The sequence below is a fragment of the Lissotriton helveticus genome, chromosome 11, assembly GCF_964261635.1.
Source record: "Lissotriton helveticus chromosome 11, aLisHel1.1, whole genome shotgun sequence".
NCBI lineage: Eukaryota > Metazoa > Chordata > Amphibia > Caudata > Salamandridae > Lissotriton > Lissotriton helveticus.
Window position 1 is genome coordinate 823,008,550 of NC_136072.1, and position 22,866 is coordinate 823,031,415.

Sequence of the window (22,866 nt, forward strand, 5' to 3'; positions counted from 1 at the left end):
TCCTATGCGGGGGACCCTCATGCCTCACAGGCCTGAGGATTTCAGACCCCTCGGAGTCTGCTGGTGTGTGTGATTGTTCTGACGCAGGTAGTGGTGAGCCAATGAGCACAGGAGATGCTTCCAGTTGCATGGTGTTGTCTGCCTCTGGTATGTCTGCTGCTTGTGTGCATGGTGCTGTAGGTCTTGCACTGCTGGGCCCAGCATCCCTGCCTTCTTGCTCACTGCTATCCCTTTGGGGATGTGTCTTCTCCCTCACCTGCTGTGACTTGCGTGATGTCTCTCCTGTGGACAGACATGGACAGTATCTTAGTGGTGCTTTCACCGTGTACATTAATATTAAATTACATTTTCACATCACTATTTTCTGCTCCTCCCATGTGTCTGATTGTATTGTGTGGCATGCCTGACGACATTTCATGTTGACTGCTCATATGGGTATTCTTATGACTACCACTCCCATAATGCATTGCATGTGAGTACTAAAGTCAGAACTGGATTTCCTAAATACATAGCCACATTGGGGGAGGTACACAGGCAGGGGGTGTGGGATGATGGACATGTCCCTTACCTTTCTTAGCTGCAGCTCGGGCTGAGCTGTCTGCATCACCAATCCCCAGGACGCAGTCTGGCTCCAGTGTGGACTCCACTAGCTCTTCCAGGTCTGTGAGTGGAGGTGCCTTGTTCTTCCCTCCACCTGTTAAATTGGACTCCTTGCTTCTTGCAGCCACTTTCTTCTTAGTGATGATCCTTAGATCGTACCATCGCTTTATTAGGTCGTCCACTTCCCTGTTGGTCACTCCTATGGCGTTGATTTTAGTCTGGATCCCCAGCCAGGTGCTCTTCTTGACAGCCTCTGGTACCTGCAGGGACTGCTTTCCAAAGATTCTTGGGTAGTGCTTGACTACCTCCTCCACCAGCACCTGCAGTTCTCCAGTGCTAAACTTCATCTTCCTCTTCCTCTCTGCTCCTTCCCTCTGAGAGTCTTGGGGCTCCATTTGTTTCTCCTGCAGGGATCTGCTTCACAACTGCCTGTCTCTGTGTGTCTGCTCTCCTGTGTGATCAGTTACACTGCACCTGCATGGGTGTGGCCACTTCCTGGTTGTGGGGTGGGGTCGATGCACAGGATTGGTCTATTGCTCTGTTGGTTGGCTGAGGGGCGGGATGGAGACACGTGATTGGTTGATACTTCAACTGCCTGATATTTTGTATCCCCGACTCGGTATTTACCGACTCGGTATTTACCGACTCGGTATTTACCGATTCGGTAAATACCGAGTCGGTAGTTTTAATGCATTCCTATGGGCCTCCGGGCCCATAGGATTGCATGTGAGTTACCGATTCGGTATTTGCCGTATCGGAAAATACCGATTCGGTGAATACCGTGAAGGGGTTACCGATTTTTACCGAATCGGTATTTTTTACCGGATTTTGACCTACATATCGTTTCACTTTTCTGAAATACCGATTCGGTAAAAATCGGTATTTTGGAGTCGGTAAAAATGTGTTACCTACATCTGGCCCTTGTTTCTTTAAATTATATAATCACTTCCAGTACTTTCTCTGATGATTGGGACTTTGAAACTATAAAAGCTATGCTGTCTGATTTAGAACAGTCTGCTGCATTTTCCTGTAATGAATTGTATAATGATACATCTGATTTTTGACACCATGCACTGTTATCAACACTATGGTCATCATTTCTTACACAAAGTAAATATCCCACTTAATGTTTTCACTTACCATCAATGGGAACATTGCCCCACACCACCTAAAGGTAGTTCACAAACGTTTGCACAGAAGTTTGCTTATTTTTCTGCGTTTAACACATCAAATCCGACATCCTATTATTATCAGCTTGCACCTACAACTGCAAAGGAAAATATGCTCACCAACACAAAACAGATATACTCTGCTTCCTTTATTTCCCAGCTGTCTTTACAGGGTTTCAACTTTTGGAGGGACACCAGAGACACAAAATCTGTCTGGGGGACTGAAGATTGGCAAGTTCAGGAAACTGAGGCCTTATTTAGAGCATGCCTCATACCACAGCAAATTATCATCCTGAACAACAGAGTGCAACAGACTTCTTGTCTTGGGTTAGCCAAGATCAAGGACTTGAACACACCTCAGATTCCCTCTCTTACACACTTTGAGGGATGGCAAAACTATACATAATCTAGTGAGGATACACTAGATGACATTATACATGATGGTTCGTATAATTCATCAGACCCCAATTGGAAGGGATGGCTGGTTTGGCCTATCGACACAAATAGGTGTCAGTCAAGGTTCAGGGGTACCACTGAAAGGTTTAGTATCCATAGGCCTGACCAATGCTACGTACATACAAAACAATCGGGGTTGTGACATCCTACAGTATTGGGAAGTTATGCCTAGAGTGGCTAGAAACCTCAACACTGTCCCAGGTGAAACAACACTGGTCCTCACAGTACGATGACATGGATCTTAGGGATTTTTTATTAGGTCCACAGCAACCTCATCAGAAGCGCTTCTTATACGCTATTTACACCGAAGTAGGGAAAATCTCTCAACAGGAGGTTGCGGAGAGATTGCGTGAAATTGACAGGATTAACCTAGAAAAGGCTTTGGCAGTGGTCAACAATGGCATGACCACACTTTCACCCAGAATAATTCACTGGGCAACATTGTGTCTTCTGCAATAGTTTTAATAGAACAGGATTTGTCTATTCTTCCACATAGGCAATCGCAATTGCAATCCATTCGAACATTGCACTCCAGTCACGTGGCCTGGCAGTATATCAACAGTACATCTCTTTTTTGTGAATACAATCTGATAAGAAAACAGACCGCTATGGCATGAAGAGAGGCAAAATATACATAGCTGCACATTGAAAAAATAGGCTAATTACCTTTTACCGTGGCTTAGTCACCCTCCACTGACTGCTTAATCCATGGCCATATTACACTGCCAGTCACGACATTCCAATTTTAATACTATCTACAGTATCACAAGGTAGGTAGATATGAAGCATTGGGTAAGGGATATATACATGAATCATGGGAATTACCGTACAGGTTTAGATGCAAGAATTGAAATACTGAGGTTTTTCTCAGTGGTTCAGACTGTGAGGATTCTTTAAGTGGGTCCCTAATTTTTCAGGATATTATGCTACAGGGAGCATGTAATGCTTTGGTTGCAAACTTATTGTGTCACTTAAAAGGATACCCAGCTGCCATGATTCATCCGGTGTTCAAACTGCTCTTGAATGGGAGTTATTTGATGTTGAATGATCAAAGTTGTTGTGGGATGCTGCCAGGCATCACATATCTGGTCACAGTAAGATCCAGGGATACTTGTGGTATCCAAGTATTTTATCTACCGGCCCACACAATCAAGGAGGCGCCGCTATGATCTTCCTTGAATGTTTCCCTTATACAGTTTGATTATCTGTGCAGACTGAAAGCCATACTTTTACAGAAGGGTGTGGTCTTAACCTCAGCCCAAGAGACTTTTGTTCTCCAGGTTGCAAGGTCTTCAGCTGAGATACAGGAACTAGTCCGAACGAACTTCCAGCTCCATTTCGGGGAAATTGTACATCGTATCTTTAACATGTCAGATACGAGTAGGATTGTGCATCTATTTAAGAGCATAAGTTCTGCACTACTGAGCACCTTTCAGACAATCTTCTGAGTTATCCCATCATTTATACACTCTGTGTTAGGAAGCGTTTTTGGATGGCTTCCACTGGTCCTAATCCTTGTAGTGGGTATCCTGGTTTTCATTTTCCTGCTACATAATGGATGACCCAGCCTCCAAAGAGATGGAAAATGCACTCCTGGTGCGACGTTGCCGTGAACACATGGTACCCCATCTGGGTTTCGGGAGCTAAGAGAGCATTGGTTCCTATCAATACAGATAAGTCTGGGTTGACTGTGTCTTGCTTGTGCTCCACTGCATATTCTGCGGATACAAATGCATGTTGGATATATGTCTAATCTTCCATCATTTGTGCCACAGGACGTAGACGTACTACTGGACCCCTTAAAGGCCCAAGTATTACAGTATCCTTGCATATTCCCATGTGGATGTCAGCATTCTTAGAGCCACCAAGGATGCTTCAGCTCCTGTCGGAATGGACACCGGTTCTGCAACAGGCTCACAGGTGTCGAGTGCATCCTCAGCGGCTGCTGTGGGATCCTGAGAAGATCACCTTTTCTCTATTGACCTGATGCAAGAGGTGTTACAGGGACCGTCATCTGCAAAGGCAAGCAACAGAGATGTTGTGTCTCCCACACAGGGCACATAAACATTTGGCTCTCCGTGTGATGGGAGCAATTCAGCCTTTTTCCAAACAAGCTAAATTGGAATTTGAAAACATAATGTTGTTTTATTTGTTTCTTGCTCTCAATGGGCAACAAGGCTTTTGATGTGCTCAGTTGGTTTGAACAGTATATTGCATTTCTAGAGGACTTAGAGTTTTTTTTTACTTTTTACATCTTTTTTAGATATACCTTGTTTTTAGATTTTTTTCCATCCATTTTTTTAACACTGTTTTTATGCTTCTTAGACAGGCATACTTTACCAGTAGTTTATCTTTTCGTCCTTCAGATGAGGAGTGGATGTAATGAACCCCAATGTACCCCGATGTAGCTGCACAACCTGTTGCCTACATTTGTCCTACATAACGGCTTTGGTGCTGACCTCTTGCCTAGTTAGGTGCCAAATAAATGTTGTTTGGTTTTCTTCAAAAACTAGCCTCATTTATTATGCATGAGGTTTCTTAGTATCACACAGAAAGATTACCATCTTCTGTATAATAACTCTGTACAAAAGTCACCGCTATCGTTATCCTTGGACGACAGGCCCACAGTACCATTACACATCTAGGTAGAACCCCTGAGGGTATCTTTTGGGTATAAAAGCACCTCACCTTCGCTGGACAAACCAGAGGAGAAAACTTCTACGCTGACACAAGACGCTGAGATTCCTGCATGCAGAATACTCCAGCACGCAGTTGTCTGACATCCCTTGCAGGGTATCCGACTTGAGACCAAGACGGGTTCCTTCGTTCTTTGCCATCAGGTAAATGGGTTGACTTTATCCTAGAGGGATTCTTGGCTTTACACCCACAAACATGCTAGGTACACTTAGGTACACTTATATAGGTTAGGTATCTTGGGAGTACGCATGATTACTCCCATGTAGCTATATACCTGCACATATTCACCGTTTTAGCACCATGATAGAATTCTAACTTTTATTTACTCTGTTGTTGCTAGTAATCATGTATATCTGTTTCTGTCTAATGGTTGTCGCAGCACACATATTTTATACTAGAATGACGCCGGTTCAATAAATGATTATTGAAAATGTCCTCATTGTTTATTCTATGTATTTCTCTGAGACCAAGTAAGCCCGAGTGACTGAGTGAACAGTAGTACACTGTTTTTACACTGTTTTTACGATCCCTAAAGGAGCAAGGGTTGTCATGTTCGTTAGTTGACAGAAACGATTCGCTCTTTGGTAAAATTAGGGGACTTATAGTGGTACTGTGAGTTAGCTGGACTAAAGGCAAACATATCCTTTGGGTGTGTTGAGAATCAGTCTGGACACCAATCCCTTGGTTTATGTTGTCTAAACACGCAGATCCCATATAGATTTATAGGAACTATACGATACACCATCTTGTCACTCTCTTTAAATTACCTGTTATCGCTAGTTTCCTTAAAGGCCTGCAACATATGTTCCCACATCTGCATTTTATCATGCCTGAGTTGGACATCAACCTGGTCCTCACCTTACTCATGTGTGCACCATTTGAACCTCAGCACAATTGCCCTCTTAGGCTATTGACCATCAGAACTGCCTTTTTAGTGCCTATAACATCAACCAGGAGAGTCAGCAAGCAAGCGCTTTCCAGACACCATCCTTATACCACCTTTTACCCAGACAAGCAAGTTTTTCGGATGCATGCCTACTTTCTTCCAAAGGCTACTGCTCCATTCCATTTAAGCCAGAGCATCAACCTGCCTACTTTGTTTGCTCCACCTCGTCCCTCCAAAGAAGAGGAGAGACTCCACGACCAGGATCCAAAAAGAGGGCTGTTGTTCTACCTTGACAGCACAAGAGAGTTGCGGGTGGACGATCAGCTCTTCGTGGGCTATGTGGGAGCAAAAAAAGGAAAAGCTGTACAGAAGAGAACTATCTCACAAAGGATTGTGCTGTGTATTAAGATCTGCTACATACTGGCCAAGAAATAGCCCCCTGGAGGCTTGTGGACTCACTGTACCAGGGTAAAGGCCGCGACCACTAAGTTAAAGTGTGGTGTTACTCTCCTGGATATCTGTCAGCAGCGACATGGGTATCTCTGCAAACGTTCATGAAATATTACTGCATGAACAGTCAGGTTATGTTACTTCCTTTCTCTTTAATAATAATGAGGGGGGAGGTTTGGTAGGCTCCTCTGAGCATGCACTTTATGATGCAACTAAGCATATCACAAAATGTCATCCAGGTCACAATACATTGGTGCACAATTTGAAATCACTATATCCAACCTGCCCAATGATGCATCAGGCCCTAGATGAGGCATATGCAAAGATGGGGTAGAATGTGGATTAAAATGGAAGAAGGTGTTCGCTGTTTCAGAACACAACTCAAAACTAACTAGAATGCTCACCAATCCATCCTTATCCCTTGGCTGGAGATTTAGCGCCCGGATAATGTAGACCCGCACTAGGCATTCTTGAGGATAGTTTTCCGGAAGTTCCCGGAACTGGCGTGGAGGAAGTGGCTCATCTGGATCTTCAGAGAGAGGATAGATCCGGAAAGATCCCTGTAAAGTAAACAGTGTCTCAGTGATGTGCCATATGAATTGGATCTAACATTCAACAGAAATACTAATGACAACTTGTGTGAAAGTAGGACAACTTCAATTCACAGAATGGGGGTTAAGAAAACTGCTGGTTAGTACAGTACTGCTGATCAATTGACTCTGCAGGACAAAATGAAAGTGAATAAAGCACCGTGAATATAGAGACTGCTCAGGCTTTATCAGTGGCCAATATAAAGTAGCGCCAACTCATGACACTCATGAATGTTCCCCACATGGTAAACAGGGGTGTACTCCTGCCATGAGTGCCCTATTACATGTGAAACTGGTATCCCGACTTTTAATTTGGTTCTTGTGTCACACTAATCTAGCGTATGTGCAGAAGAAAAGGCGTACCACAGGTAACGTACATTCAAGAACCTGTTCTGTGACTTGCAGGGGCACACCAAGTGACCATGTCCTGGTGCGTCAGATAAGATAAAGTGGCAGCATAACAGGTGTTCTAAATCAGTAGTATGACTAGACCTTTTTCACTGTGTCATGGACAGACAAGCCTACTGCCTCCTCTTGTGCACGTTCTGCTGTTATGTGAAACCCACTACCTTGTGTTAAAATGTCATGCTCTTGTCGAGTGCATGTATTATGTACGGAACACATGTATAGTAGAAGGATTCTATGTGATGTGAGAGTCTGAGGACTATGATGAGTGGGATCTATCTTGCATAACCCTAATTAAATATGACGGAAGATGGCGCATGCTTCATCATCCTCAGACAGTGGAAATGCACTGCCTGCATTGCTGTGGCTGAAGGGTGGAAATTCAGGCGAAGGTTGGAGACTTGGTTACCTTTAGAAATCTATTGAGCACCTGGTTAGCAAAGAGATGGAAATCAGTTCTTTCTCATCACTGGCATTTGGTAGATAAAAGGAGTGAGGTATGGGACTGTAGTTTGTGTTGTTGAAGTTGAGGCAGTTTCTAGGCATAGCCTTCCATGTTGTCAGGTAGGCTGATGACAGGTTGATACAGAGATTGCACATCTGTTGCAATCTGCTAGAAGAGCCTTCACCTTGCACAAAGATTGTCTGATGAACAGCCAGAAAAATGACACTGGAAAGAGAACCACTCAAAAACAGTTCTGAAACCTTCATAGTGGATTCACATCCCCTGTCTGGAAAATATGTTTTAAAAGTGAGGCTTTGTTCCAGCTCCAAGCTCTTCATGACCAAGGAAGGGAGTGCACCGCAGAGTACTTGAAGGACAGTTTCCACAGTTCCAACTGAGATATGATTTAAACATATGAAACTGAGAGAGAACTGTATCCATTTGCATTCTGGTCTAGAGAGGCCATCAATGGTGAAGGACAGACTGCCTACCATAGAGGATCCCTGCTCATGAATTTCTGGTAGCAGATCAAACCTCTTCAGAACATCCAACTTATGGACTACCTAGAAGTAAACAATTGTGTAGACATCGCCCTCAAAGCACTGCATTCCAGACACAGAATACTTATCTAAAGAGTGCCCCAAATCTTTATTTAGGAAAGATAACTTTATTGCAAAGAGCCCACATGCATCAACTTGGAAGGACAGATTACTAGTCTAAAGAGCACTCCCAAACTATTGTCTTTGTTGGGACAGATTGCTAGTTGTACATCTTCCTTTCAAGTAGACTGACACAGAAATATTGCTGGTCAGTGAGGAACTCTCAACTCTAACTTAGGGCACAAAATGCTGATCTAGAATGCACTACATCCCACTGGCTCCAGAGTCAAATTTTTTTGGTAAATTTTTTTTATTGCACAGTTAATTAAAACTCACAATTTAAAATGCATAAAAAATTGGTTATCAAACATTTAAAATTATTTGCGTAGTACATATTGTCCATGAGTCAGTTAATGTGCTTCGTTTGGATCATGGGCTCATAGTTGCTGGGGGTAATGACTGGCTATTGCACATTTACGTCTTTTTGTGCTTCATTAATTCTTTTTGCCACTGCGTCAAGGTATTTTGTAATTCTGCAGTTTAATTGGGTCTCTTGTTGATTGAAGCACAGTTTGACTGCCTGTCGGCAGGATCTAATCCCCTTCTGGTTCCATATTGCACGTAATAGTGTTCTCCTTAGGTCCGTTAAGCTGGGACAAATACATATTGTGTGGACTAGATCTTCGGGGCCTGTTTTGCAGAGTCGGCAAATTTGGTCGTCCTGAGTCCTCTTCCATGGAGCCAGATGAGGGAGAATTGGGAGAATGCCTAACCGCAGCTTTAGGAATTTTTCTTTAATCTTTTGTTTAAATCCTTGGTCTAAGTACTCTTGAGGCTTTAGAGTTTTATAGTTGTTTAAGACTATCCATCCGTGTGCCCTTTTTGCCAGAGTTTCTTTATCTTCCAGTAATGATGTTATTTTAGTTACTTTTGTTACCAGCTTTTTAAATTGTTTGTGGTCTACTGGACTGTTCCAGAGGCCAGTCAGCTCCAAATTTTGTAGAGATTCCATCAGGTACTCTCTAGCGTTTGATCGTTCGCGTCTTTGCAGTTCAGTCCAGAGGTGGGAATTTAGGGTGCCCAGCTCTGCGTTTCTGATCTTGTGCCAGCATTTTATGAAGCTGCCCCTTCTTTCCACTGTTTGCTTTTGTACCCCAAACTCCAGACGGATTTGTGCTGCTGAGACATAACTAGGAAGCTGAAAGATTGACCTATAGGTTCTGGCGATTGCTTTGTCTATTGTCAGCGCGTCTTTTCCGAAGGTTGATTCGCTCCCATATGTGAGAGTCGGTTGGAGACGAGCTCTCAATACCTGCAGGAAAGGGTCGAGCGTGTGGTCAGGCAGAAGCTTCTTCAAGGGTTTCATCGCAAGGAAGGTCATGGTTCCTTTTCGGTGTAGCGATTCTAATTGAGGTTTGAACGACCCTCTGCTATCCAATAAGACACCCAGGTACTTGTAGCACGTCACTTGCCCCAATTTGTGTCCATCCAGAAGCCAGTTGTTCTTCCTGGCCTTCTTGTAGTTCACAGCCATGATTCTTGTTTTATTCAAATTGATGGTTAGGCCGTTTCGATTCGAGAATGAACTAGTAGTGTTCAAAAGATGTTGAAGGCCTGTTGGAGTGCGGCTTATTAGGACAAGATCATCGGCATAGAGGAGGTTGGTCAGCGTAATGTCCCCTAGCCGCGGGGCGTGTGAATTGGTACCGTCCAGTTCCCCTGGTAGATCTGCCAGGTAGAGGTTGAACAGGGTCGGGGCTAGGACGCACCCTTGTTTCAGGCCTTTGGAGGTGTTAATTCGCCTTGAAAGGTGCATCCCGTCTCCCAGCTTGATCTTGAGCCACGTGTTGGTGTGAAGTAAGATGAGTTGCCTCAAGAGGGGGTGGGGTATCCCCCATTTTTTGAGCTTTTCCCATAATTTGCCCCGGTCCACGTGGTCAAAGGCTGAGCTATAGTCTATGAAGCACAGGAACAGCGAGTTTTTTCCTAATTTTGCCGCATCTGTTAGTAGGGATAGAGCCATGATATTTGTGGAAGTGCCCTGTCCTCTGCGGAATCCTGTTTGGGTCGGTGGGATTATGTGCATTGTCTCTGCCCATGAAGTCAGTTCTTCTAATAGTATGCCAGCGTAATATTTGGCCTCTATATCTAGTAAGGCTATCAGCCGATAGTTGGCAGGATTGCTCCTGTCTCCTTGCTTGTAGATAGGGCTTACGATAGATCCTTTCCAGGATTCCGGGCATGTCTCTAATTCCAGTGTGCACGAAAAGAGTGGCACTAAGATATTACTCCAGAATTCGATGTCATGCTTGAATATTGACGGTGGTATCCCGTTTGGGCCCAGGGTTCCTTCCGTTTTCCCTTTCTTTATTTGAGTTTTTATCCGATTAGTAGTTATTTTGATGTCGTTTTCAGTGTTGAATGTTAGTGTGCTGTTTTCCTTTTCTCCCCCTGCCTTCTGTTGGTCTTGTTGTGCTCTGATGTTTTCTTCTGCGTTTCTGGGTCCTTTGTCTACCTTCCTTGTTTCACTGATCTCCGTGATAAGCTCATTTCCTTGTGTTGTCGAACCTGTAAAGTTGTCTACGTTTGGTTGATTAAAATGGTTGTGCAGGTGATCTGCCCAAACTGGCTCTGATATATATGAGCTTATCCCGTGGTGCCCTGGCCGCTGCAGGCTATGAATTCGTTTCCAAAAATTGGCGCTGTTTTTTTGTTTTGAATCGTGCTTTATTTTTACCCAAAGCTCGTCGTTCATCTGCCTTTTGTTCTCCCAAGTTGCCTTTTTCAGACTTGCTTTTAAACCGCGTAGAATGTAATGTAGGGGCTCTTTTGTAGGCTGTGTGCGCAATTGCTTCAAAGTTTTCTTGATGTCCCTTTTGAGGCTTTTTATCTCCGGTGTACTTATCTTTCTCAATGCAGCCTTCGAGGGTTTGCCTTTAGACGCCATTGGTTTTGTTGCATGTTTGATCCCAAGGGCCTTCGTGAACCCTTCCCAGGCCTCTATTTGGTTTCCAGCAGAGGTCCCTTGATGTATTAGTTCCTTTGCGTCAGTAGACAGCGCCTCAATGTTGTCTTGTTTGAATCGAATGCGTTTGAAGTCTGTTGTATATTCAGAGCCTGCGGTTGCCCTGGCTTCTTTGGGGTTCCCACTGAGAGGTTTTAAGACTATTTCTTGTGGCAGGTGGTCGCTTTTGTCGCTGGCACCCAGTTGATATGAGCTGATGGCGTCGAATAGCGAGAGTGTTACAAATGCGTAGTCTAAATAGGAGGAGGTTGTAGCGGAGTGGTAAGTAGGTGCTGGGGGGGTGTCTTCTGTATACCGTCCGTTCAGCGCCCTTAAGTTTAGTTCCTCTAGATCTTTTAACAATTGAGTTGAGCATTTTGTTCGTTTAATTACCGGCACTTGTGCTTGCGCTGGGATTCCCCATGCTCTGTCGAATTCGCATGATAGTTCCTCATCCGCGGCTGTTCCAAGGAGAAAAAGATTGAAGTCTCCTGCCAGGATTAAGTCCTCAGCTTCCCCCTCATCCAGGATTCTTGCTGTTTCCTTGGCCAGCTCTCTTGCACCCTTCTGCTTATGCTTCGGGTGTATGTAGGAGTTGATTATTACAAGAGGGCGGTCTGGCTTCCTAGTGTTGAGTGTAATAACTGCCGCCTGTAGCACATTAGGAGTTAAGGTTTTTGCTTTTATTTCCCTCATCGATCTGATTGATGATATTGAGGCGAAAATCGTCAATCCTCCTGAGCTGTGACCAAAGGTTGATGTCCTGGTCGCTGGGGTAGTTTGCATCATATATCCTTCCAGGGATATTTCTTCTACTTCCCAAGTTTCCTGGAGTAGTATTAGATCAAATGACCTTAGGTACCTTAATGTGTCCTGGTCATCTAATTTATCAGTCAAACCGTTGATGTTCCAGATGCAAATTCTGAGGGTGATCGGATTTTCGAGGCCCGGGGGCTCTGCTGAGTATTCTTGTCAGTGCCCACCTCTGTTTGTTATTGTTCGCAGTATTATGTCGGGGTTCAAAATTGGAAGTTTTGTTGTTGCCACTTCGATGTGGGAAGGCCTCCCTTGGTAGCCTGGTGAGTGGCTGAGTGCACCTTTCAATATTGATGTAATTTTGGGGCGATGTTCTTTTCCGCCTTCATTTAAAAAAGGTGTTGGATAGCAAGGCCTTTTGCCTAGTTCAAGTTTTATTCCCCATTGTGCAAATTTGGTCAACTTTCCTAAGATGCGATCGACCAGGTCATTTGATGACCATGTGGTCTTTGTTGTTTCTGATTTGTTCTGCACTAGTGCTGGTAGGAATTCGAGTTCGAGTAGGTCAGTTGAAGAGATGCCCTCCAGGCCCTCAATTGAGTTTATCAGTTTTATGATGTTCCCTCTGTTCAAGACGTCCACTCGGCCTCTAGTTTTATATTCTGGGATGAATATTAGTATGTCTGTCTTGTTAGATGGAGTGCCGCGTGGTTCTTTGACTGCGGTGAGGCCGGGGTCATTAGCCCTGTTGATAGATTGGTCACAGTTGTAGTCTGCTATGACTGTGGTTTCCCTTAATTTGAAATTTGTTTGGTCCTCCTTCAGAGTCGGGGGGCTCTCACTTTGGGGCGTGATGTTGTGATTCCTGGCTACGCCACATTCGTAGATCTCCTGCTCGGGACTTTTCCGCTGTTGTATGATTTGTGTGCCCGGCTCCTCCTTGTGTTCAAGATGATCTGTTATTAGTGCAGTTACTTCTATTGTAGTTGTAGTTGGTTTTTTTAAATTTGTCGTAGGAGTTTTCCTGATCCTGCTTCAGGCCCAGCAGGCTCTCGCTTTGAGACACAAAATTTTGGCTCCTAGCTTCACTGCGTTCGTGGGGCTCTTGCTCAATACTTTTCCACTGTTGAATACTTTGTGTTTTTAACTCCTCCTTGTGTCCCGATCCATCAATTGTTGTTGCAATTGTTTCTTTTTTGTTTGGTTTTTTGGGTTTGTCGGATTTGTCTAAGGACCTTGAGGCGATCGATTTTTTCCCTGGAGTCGTTTCTTTGCCTGTGGTCAAGGTCTGCTCAATCTCGGTATGGGAGGATGCGGTCTCTTCTTTTGTCTTTTGATGGTAGGACTCCTGTAACTGACTTTCCTTTCCTTGAGTTATGGCTATCATTATCTTATTCCTGCCTTTCCTTTTTTCTTTCCGGCGAGTTCGTGAATTTGTAGGTGCTACTGTGCTTTCTGTTTCGGGAATCTTGAGAGCTGAGGTTAGATTTTTTGGCGATTGAGTCGCTTGGGGAGATCCGGTATTCCTGGTTTGGAGGGGTTTCTTCTCTGTCTGATTTCGGTTCGCTTGTGGGTCCCTAGTCTCGTTTCCCGTAATGACTATGTCTATTGGTGTCGGTGCCTTGAGAGGTTTCAGCTCGTCCAGGAGGTTTTCTAGCATAGTTGGTAGCGTTGATAGCTTATTTATTATTGGGAAGCAGTCACATTCTGTTTTTGCTAACGCTGAAAGTTCTACTGCTTCCTGTCCCCTTTTTATGAGACCGTTTAAGTCGCCTAGTTTCCTCTCGATTCCTGAGGTAAACTCTGCGAGTGTTTGTAATACTGTTAGTTGCATGTCTAATTTGTCTGATTGATATTGTAGTGCTGTTGCCGATAGTTGTATTGTGTTTAGTAGATTTGCCCAGAACGTAATGCTCAAGCTTTTACTCTCGTTCTCCAGTCTGGTGGTACTAGGGGTTTTACTGGGCTTTAGGTTGTAGGCCGTCACTAAGTCTTGCCACTCCTGTGATGCAAGAAAGGTCATGTCGTTAGCTGTGATGTGGGTGTTCTCTTTTTTCTGACTTTTAGGTGTGTTTGGTGTGTTAAGTCGGCCTGTATCTCTCTGCTCTGTAAGGGCCGTTTGATGAGTGTCTTGCGAGCTCGTGAGCGTCGATGGACGGGTGCTGGTCGGTTGAAATGTTGCTCCCATTCCTTCCTGCTCACTCTGAGCTTTTTTGTGCGATGATCGAGATGAGAGGTTGCCCCAATCGTTTGAGTCTTGAAATTGGAGGATGATGGAGGCGTCTAGTGCTCCGTTTAATCTTGACCCACTTGGAGAGGTCTCCTTGACCGGGGAGCTTTCTGCTATTATCCTTCTGAGCGGAGTCTGTGTGTTTTGGGCGCTCTTTAATGCTATGTTTGGTGGACTGCTAAACTCCGCTGGCTGGTCTATTGTCGTGCGGGCTGTTTCGTCTTTTCCCTTGTTAGTTGTTTGTCCGATTTCAGTTTGTACCCTCTGGTGACTGTTAATGTGAATGTCCGCCATTACAAGTTTTAGAGGTCTTTCTGCTTCCGATTGTTGTTGTACTTGTAATGGGGAATATTTTATCTTCCCAGGTTCCAAAGGAGTGGGTAGTTTTTCCAAGTTCTCGTTGTTAGTAAAAATTGCCGCTCCAGGTTGTTTTAGGAACGAAAATTTTGTGTAGATTTTCGGTTGGTAAGTGTGTGAAGATGTTGCAACTGGTTCTCCATCTATTGTTATGAGGTCTTCAGTTCTTGGTCTTTTTAATCCTTTCAATGATTTACTTTGTTTTAATGCCTTTTTTTTGTCCGTGGTGACTGCGGGATTATTGTCTTTAGTAGGATCCAAGCCTGTAAACCAGAGGCAGCCCATATCATCATTAATTTCTTTGCTAGTTTTGATTTCATTGGATTTGACTTTTTCCTTTCCGTTTATTGTAGAACTGACATTGTCATCTGTGGGTAATGGAGAGGTTCCAGTATCTTTGGTTGCCCCCCTTTTCCGTCTGGGTGCTGGTTTTGTGAGGGACCTTCTCACTTTTCCTGACCTCATGACTGTCTGAGAGCTAAAGATGGATTTAGATTATCGCTCTACGTTGCTCTGATTCTTAGCCCCCCCACCGCACAGGCCTCTAGAGCTGCTACGGAGAAGTGAGTGCCAATTGCGGCGTGGATGGATCGATCTTGTTTCAGTCTTAGGGCAGTCTTTACCGGTTCTTTTGCCTTAGATCGCTGTACACTCAGCTCTGGCTCTAGCACAGAGCTCCCCAGCTGTGCTCCAATAGTCGAATGTTGTGTTGAAAGGTACCTTGAATGGTAATTGTTTAGGCCCTTTTTGGCAAGGTCAATGTAAATAGGCTTTTCGCGACCCTAAGCCAGCAAGGTTTGTTCAAAGGAAGGCTTTTGGGAAGAGAAAAAAAAAAAAAAAAAAAAAAAACAGTGCCTTGTGGCGAGTTAGTGTATTTTCTCTTGGAACACTCTCTGGTTAAAAGGACATCGAGGAGCCCCCTTTTTTTTTCCCCTTCCTTCCTCCTTCCTTTTTTCCTTCCTTTCTCCCCTCTTTTTTTCTGTTACTGTTACTGTAGTCCACTATAGTCCACTATAGTCTACTGCCACACTGTGGTTTCACTAGTTAGTTTTTGAGTCCTACCTTAGATGCCGGTTCTATAGTTGGCTCGCCGAGGGAGACTGTAGGCTGATTGGAGCTGAATAGTCGGAGCTGGATAGAGCTCCTGGTGCTGCTTTTTGCAGCACTCCACACCCGCTGGCAGGTGAGGAGCCCGAGGCAGATCAGGTCGGGTCTGACTCAACTGCCCTCGGCAACGAAATCAGCAATGGGCCAAGCTGCTCTCCTTTCCATGCCACGACGCTCCACTCAGGGAAATGTGTAGCAAAACAGGTAGGCAGGCAGGCGGACGAGCAGGCGAGCAGGATTCCCTAGGCCACTCACGCCGCCGCCGCTGCCGGCGGGTTTTGGTGAAGCTTCGGTGCCTTCCACGGCACGGACCGCACGGCGGGACAAGACACAGTCACGGTCTGGGCGCGGCTGGTGCGCGACTAGGGTGGCCCCGCAACTGTGAGCTGTGACAGCGCTGGTGGTACCAGAGGTGCAGGAACAGCACCGAGGCAGTAGCTCCGAAAGTGCAGCAGCGATGTTTTCCTCCGCTGGTATGGCGTCTCTGGCTCTGTCTCTAGGTCGGCGTTCTCACAGCTCTCTGGTGCTCTCTAGAGGTCGGAACTCAAAAATGAAGGCAATCCAGAGTCAGCTTTGATCTTGAAGCAATACCGGAATCCTTCAACTCTACATACAACACCAATTGTCCCAAAAGTACCCCTTCACAATTGACACCAACATCACATTTCTGTGAAGCACCCACAACTCATCTGAGGACAGATCCAAACAATGGTCTGTTGAGAATATTTGGGTCATGTTCGGAGAGGCTATAGGGCAGACAGTGGCTGCTAGGCCACAACAGTGGGGGTTGGGGTCATTGGCCTCTTGAGGTCTGAGGCCTGTGCTTCTAAGCTCTACAAACTGGGCCAAGCATACCCATCTGCACTTGACTCTCTGGGCAGCAAGGGAGAGCAGTCAAAGGATTCTTGAGGAGGTAGTGCATGGGGCAGAGATTCAAAGCTCAACACTCAATCAATAGACACATTAATTCACTGAACAGCCTAGTCTTAATAAAAAGAAAATTACTTTAAAGTTACAGCAAAACGTGATACTACACACAATAATAAAGGGCATTCAGTACATGGTTCAATGGCTTCTTCTACACGTCCTACCACCTCAAGAGTCCCATTCCTTGCTCTTATGGGGGTCCCAATCTCTGTGGTGTCTAGTGGAATCTTTGTGAAGTGAACACACTGCAGATGGTGTGACTATCCAGTTCAAAACAGAGGCATCTTCTGGCACTGCGCAGGACTGTGGAACATGGCCTCACTCCTCACTCGGGCTACTTGAATGAACAGCACTTCAGGCCTGGTCGGCAGTGCTTGTTTTTAGCTGTTCTTAGCAACGATGGTCTTCAGAAGGTAAGCCACACTTCAGGCAGCAGCAGCTTAAGTCCCTCTGGATACACTGGGATGGTTCTCAACAGCACACTGCTGGTCTGAATTGCAGTTTGGTTTATGCAGTTTGCTAGTTATTCGGTACAGGGAGTGTTCCACACTCCGGGAACATAGCTGGGCTTCACCTCCTGAACAGTCTCTCCTACTGCAGAGTCAGGCCCTCTTCTTTTCCTCTTGGAGCAAGCAGGCAGGTTCTATGTGCTAGGCAGACCCGCAGCTTAGCCAGAAAGTTGTGCAGACTTCAGGTAATGTACCCTTACCTATGGGAGACTGACTCTTATGCAGACCTGAGCCCTGATCTCACATCAGCTACTGGAGCACTCAGCGAAGCACTCACCTCCTTGGTCAGTGAAGCAGTTTGGATCTGGAAGAAAGTGGGATGGTTTGGATCCCACCTTTATTATTATTTTCCAGACAGTTAATGTGGATACTCTGTATAAGGTCCTGGAACGAGTATAGGGAGGTTCCCTTTCAAATACAATTTTTGGGTTGTAGTGAAGACACACCCTTTATGCAAGATGATGGCTTACAGCAGTTAGTGATAATGTCAACTCAAAACAAGAGTATCCCAAAAATGAGCGAAGTATGAATTCTCTGTACCTGGCTATTAGCCTTCCTGAAGCCGCAAACAGGTACAAACAAAAGGGTCAGACTTTGACAACAAACATCCTCACATTTAACACAATCTCTAAACTCACTCCCTAACCTCCTCTACCTTACTATTCACCAACACTGCTCAAGAAGGACTAATCAGCAATCCCCTGCTAAGAGGTCCTTGGAGAATTTTCAAGGGCAGCCCTCTCTCCACTCTTACTCACTTCAGTGTCTATGTCTGCAACTTCTAGATCCATGAATGCAGGTAATACACTTCCACTGCCTGGAGAAGCTAAACCAGGGCCATCCAAAATGCATCTCATTAGTCTTAGCACTCAAACTCGCAATACACATCGAGTCTTGCTACTGTACATGTGCCACACACCCACTAGGCACACCCACACTCGACACGCACATGGAATATCAGCACAAAGGTCTGGGTGTTATGTCTCAGCCGAACAGTACATAAGTGGTTCCAGGAGGTAGTCTCACAACGGTAAGGGGATATCACCTGAAGTCTGTGCAAAGTGTTACAGAAACTCTGGGTTTGCCTAGCACACAGAAACCTGCTTACCGACTTCCCTGTTTCTCCAGGACTATTAATCCACAAAAATCAGTACTCTAAGACCACCGATTTATGTCAACCACTCAGAACATGGACAGTACTCCCTTGTCAATAAATGTGCAGGCCTGATACACCCCTCCAGGTCACAGAACGGTTCTGGACCTTGGGCTTACCATAAACAGCTCCTAAGGGCATGTTGAATAAAATATAAAACAATCCAAATTATCAACTCCAAGAGACATCACAGCAATTATCTATTCATAAATCTCCAACCTGACTATCAATTTATTTCTAAAACATCCAACTCATACACTCCCGATTAAAAATGCAGGTCTACAGAGCACCTTAACCCAAATGTGAGATAGTCTGCTGGTCTAAAGACCTATCAGCCCAGTAACTACCAATGATGCTTTGTTGCTCTAATGATCACCTCCTTGCCATTGATTACAGATGATAGTACACTTTTCAGTGGAGCACCGAAGCCCATGGAGCTGGCCTACAATGTGACTGTAACTTATAAAAAATACTTAGAAAAGCTCAATGGCCCATTAAGCATCCCCAACCCATTGATTCCGGGAACCGCCTCTACAAAGCACTACAATACTTTGACTGCAGAACTCCGAACTCTTGTCAATAGAGCCTCCCCATCATGTTTAGAGAACTGCCGTCCTGCAGCTCAGAAGCCTGGACCCTGGTCTCTGCTCTGTTGGATATGGGGACAAGCCTAGAGATGCTCCATGTCCTTCTCCTAATCCACTGACCCCTACGACAGGGGGAAAGGTTACAGGGAGGGTTAGGAGCTCAACCCCCTGCTTACTACAACAAGCATTTAATATGTAAAACACCTCTGTCACAGTCTATGATCACTTTTGGCCAGCGCTAAACATTATTTAGCATGCCCAAACCCACTACATAGGTGGCTGAAATTTTAGGTGTGTCAAGAAGTCACCTACTCCTGGGGAGAGGCAACTTACTAATCAGAAGTCAAGGGCTATGAAAAATGACAGAACTCCTAGAAAATGCCACACAGGTTGCCATTAGAGTTCCTTTCCTCCCAGAAATATGCAATCTCCTTAGATATGGGATGCGGTCTTCCTTCTCAGGCCCCATCAGAGGGGGTGTGTTGTAGAACAAGTCGAGACTACCTGCTGGGGCAGCTAATTCCCAGGGAGGGTTGGAGACATGGAGGTTGTCCTCAGGGGTCCCAGGGTATGTAAGTCAGGTTTCACTGTAAGTCCCAGATATGATCCGAGTGTGACAGGAAATCTCTTGTTTGCACCCTTGTCTTTTGGAGGCAAGTGGGAAGAAGGGAAGAGATAGGGGTGCTGGTGCTTAAGTGAAAAAAGGTTAAGGAATAGACAGTAAACCTCCCAACTTCAGCCTCATATTTTTCAGATGGGGAACAAGTGGTTTATCCCTACTGTGTCCGGAAATGATCCATTTGCATTAATCTCCCCGAAGGAAATTATATCACAGACTGGATAGCAAAAAGCCTGGCCTGGGATATATGAAAGTCTATGCAACTGTACACTCTACTGGACACAGAAACGAGGAAAATGAATTCAAGCCTAGTACTCAGTAGTAAACATGAAGGAACGAATTAACTATATTGGCAAAGGTTAGGGATATGTGGTTAGACGGGTGGGGGTGGATGGGATGCTGAGATCCACAAGATTATAAGGATACCCTGTTTATGTTAGTGCCTAGGAATGTGCACGGGGTAAACTATGTTAAGCGGTAAAGAGTGCAAACGTATCTCCGGTGGAGACTCCCCTGCTGAACAGGGACGTCTGGAAGGTGTAGAAGAAGTGGAGAAGGCAATTGTACTTCACAACATATTCTAATTATGCCCGCAAAGTGTTGGTATGGGTCGCCCCTCAGGTCCCTTTCCTGGTTTGGAGCTTTGTGGCAGATGTCGAGGGCAGAATTCTACTACTTCATGGTTTGTTGGATGGATGGAGGTGAGTATATTGCACATGTGAGCAACCAATACAAATGATGAGGAGTTCTACCTTGACTTAGAGAGGGAACTTCTCTCATATGCTGGGTCCCTCCTGGTGATTGAGGGATTTCAACTGTGTACTTGATGACAACCGGGATAGACACCGCCCGAAACGCTTCATGAATTAAAACCCCTTATGGTGACTGCGCTGAGGGGAGTGATGGCCCATCTGGGCTGCCTTGCTATCTGGCACACGACCCACCCTGAGGCAAAAAAATATACATGCTATGCTTCAACCTACAACACGTGAAGTCACTTTGACACGGTTCTTGGTATCAGAGGCCCTTCTCAGAGAAATGGCGGATGCTCGGATATTGGGTAGGTTCCTGTCTTACCATGCCCTGGACAACTGCTCTTGGCGTGGGGAGTGTGTGGCGATAGACCCAGGGGGTCCCTTTGGTGCCTGTGACGTGAGGTACTCCAGGACACTCTGTTCCATGCTTTGCAGCCAACTGGTCTACAGCGACTTGCAGAGGGTTGGAGTGGGATGCATTCGAGAGGGTGACCCGTGTGGAAAGCCTGTCTTACACTGGCGGCACAAGACCCCGCTTAGAGACCCAGCTGGTTGAGGAGGAACAGGGATTGCTGAACCTTCAGCAGACTGCCCGTACCCTGGGAAATCGGAGGGACACGATGCGGATGGCCCAGAGAGCAGTGGGGAGACCTTGGATAGGATGGACCATCTGGTTCGGTGCGACTGTGGCCAACTACTAGACAAGGAGGGGGACAAATCGGGATGACTTCTGGCATGGCTACTAAAGAGGTAGTGCCCATCCCTGAAAATTCTACGTTCAGCAAGATCAAAATACCACAAACACATCTTCCATGAAAAAGCATCACACTTCAGAATCCTCCTCGACTCAGCCAAAAACAGACCTAAAAAACTATTTGACCTCATCAAAAATCCAAACTTCTCTCTCCCAACCACCAAGCCTGACGATTCTCCAAAGAACGGAGCAGAATTCGCTATATTCTTTGATAAAAAAGTGAAATCACTGGTGGATCAGGTCATTCATCCTACCCCCCTACAGGAGCGCAAATCCATAGCTGTGTGGCAGAACTTTGACATCCTCTTTGAAGATGCCCTCCTGAAATTCATCCTCGAAACAAAACCCACTAACTATTCTTTTGACCCCATCCCTAGTGACATTGCCATTGATTTCTACACCCATACTCTTTCCTACTGGACCTGTCTGGTTAACTTCTTCCTCAGCCAATGCTCCCTTTCTGTTGCCCTTAAAACAGGACAGGTTACCCAACTTCTTAAAAAACCCTCCACTGATGTAAACAACCTCAACAACTTCCACCCCATCACTAACCTCCCTTTTCTTGTGAAAATCACAGAAAGATGTGAGGCGAAACAACTTTCCCTACATATCAAGGTTAGTAATCTTCTTGACAATTTTCAGTCTGGCGATGCGCTGCGTATACTCGATTCAGGGGCGTTTCGTCTTCTGACTCTTCTAGACCTCTCTGCAGCCTTTGACACTGCTAATCACAACACTCTCCTTAACACTCTTCAACAGAGAATGGGTTTGGAAGGCACAGTGCTTAAATGGTTTGCCTCATTCCTCTCTGACAGATCTCAAATGATCAAAAAAGCAAATAGTCTTTCGTCTTCATTGGCGTTAGGTCAAGGCGTCCCTCAAGGTTCTATCCTTGCACCAACTTTGTTCAACCTCTATTTGGAACCATTGGAAAATCTCCTAAGTAAATCTGTGATCCATTACCATCTCTAGGCGGATGACACTCAAATCTACCTTAAAGTGTCTTCCGCACACAATATCTCAATCCTCAACTCTACTCTCAACTCTATTCAAAACTGTTAGCTCATCAACTCATTCTGAACTGAATTCCTCCTCCACTCTGCCTCACTCTCTTCTTCGGTTCAATCTCGAATGGATCCGCTAAATTTACTCAACAATAAACCTATAGTTGTCGACAGCGCAAAATCCCTTGGTGTCATACTTGACAAAAGGCTCAATCTAATCTCCCACATCAATTCCATTGCAAAGAATGCACGATACCAACTGTGCTTTCTCTGGGGGATTCAACGTTTCTCTCCGGAGCAAGACCTAAAAACCTTGGTCCAATCACTGGTGCTCTCTAGATTGGACTATTGCAATTCTCTTCTTTCTGGCCTCCCTAAATCCCACATTCCCCTCTTAAATCCGTTCTCCATTCAGTGGCTCGTTTTACATTTGGGGCCAAAAGAAGTGACCACATCACACCCATTTTGTCTTCTCTTCGTTGACTTACCATTGAGGCAAGACCAATCTACAAGACTGCCCGTATCACCCACAAAGCCTTGCACACTTCTTCCCCTCGATACCTGGCGAATAAACTGAAAATTTCTGGAGGCTCTCGACCATCTCATAATGCAGAAAATGTACTGCTTGAGCCCCCCACCTTCAAAAGGGAAAGATCGATGGCTCAATCCTTCTCAGGCAATGGGGTGACAATCTAGAACTCGCTTCCTCCACTACTCCGTACCACCACCTCAACCTTGACCTTCAAAACTGACCTCAAATCTCTTCTCTTCCAAAGACACTTCCAGCCCGAACTGCCAAGCCATGTC

The 22,866-nt window shown here is 45.2% G+C and overlaps 1 protein-coding gene across 3 annotated transcripts in view; it reads right to left on the reverse strand.

The window, feature by feature from the left end:
• The window catches only part of LOC144792107 (myoferlin-like), a 3,514,236-nt gene that overhangs the window by 984,422 nt on the left and 2,506,948 nt on the right, over positions 1-22,866 (reverse strand). For all 3 annotated transcript variants that reach the window (XM_078666976.1, XM_078666975.1, XM_078666977.1), the window contains one exon: positions 6,663-6,818. In XM_078666976.1, the coding sequence (XP_078523102.1) occupies positions 6,663-6,818 (156 nt within the window). The remainder of the gene's footprint in view (positions 1-6,662; positions 6,819-22,866) is intronic.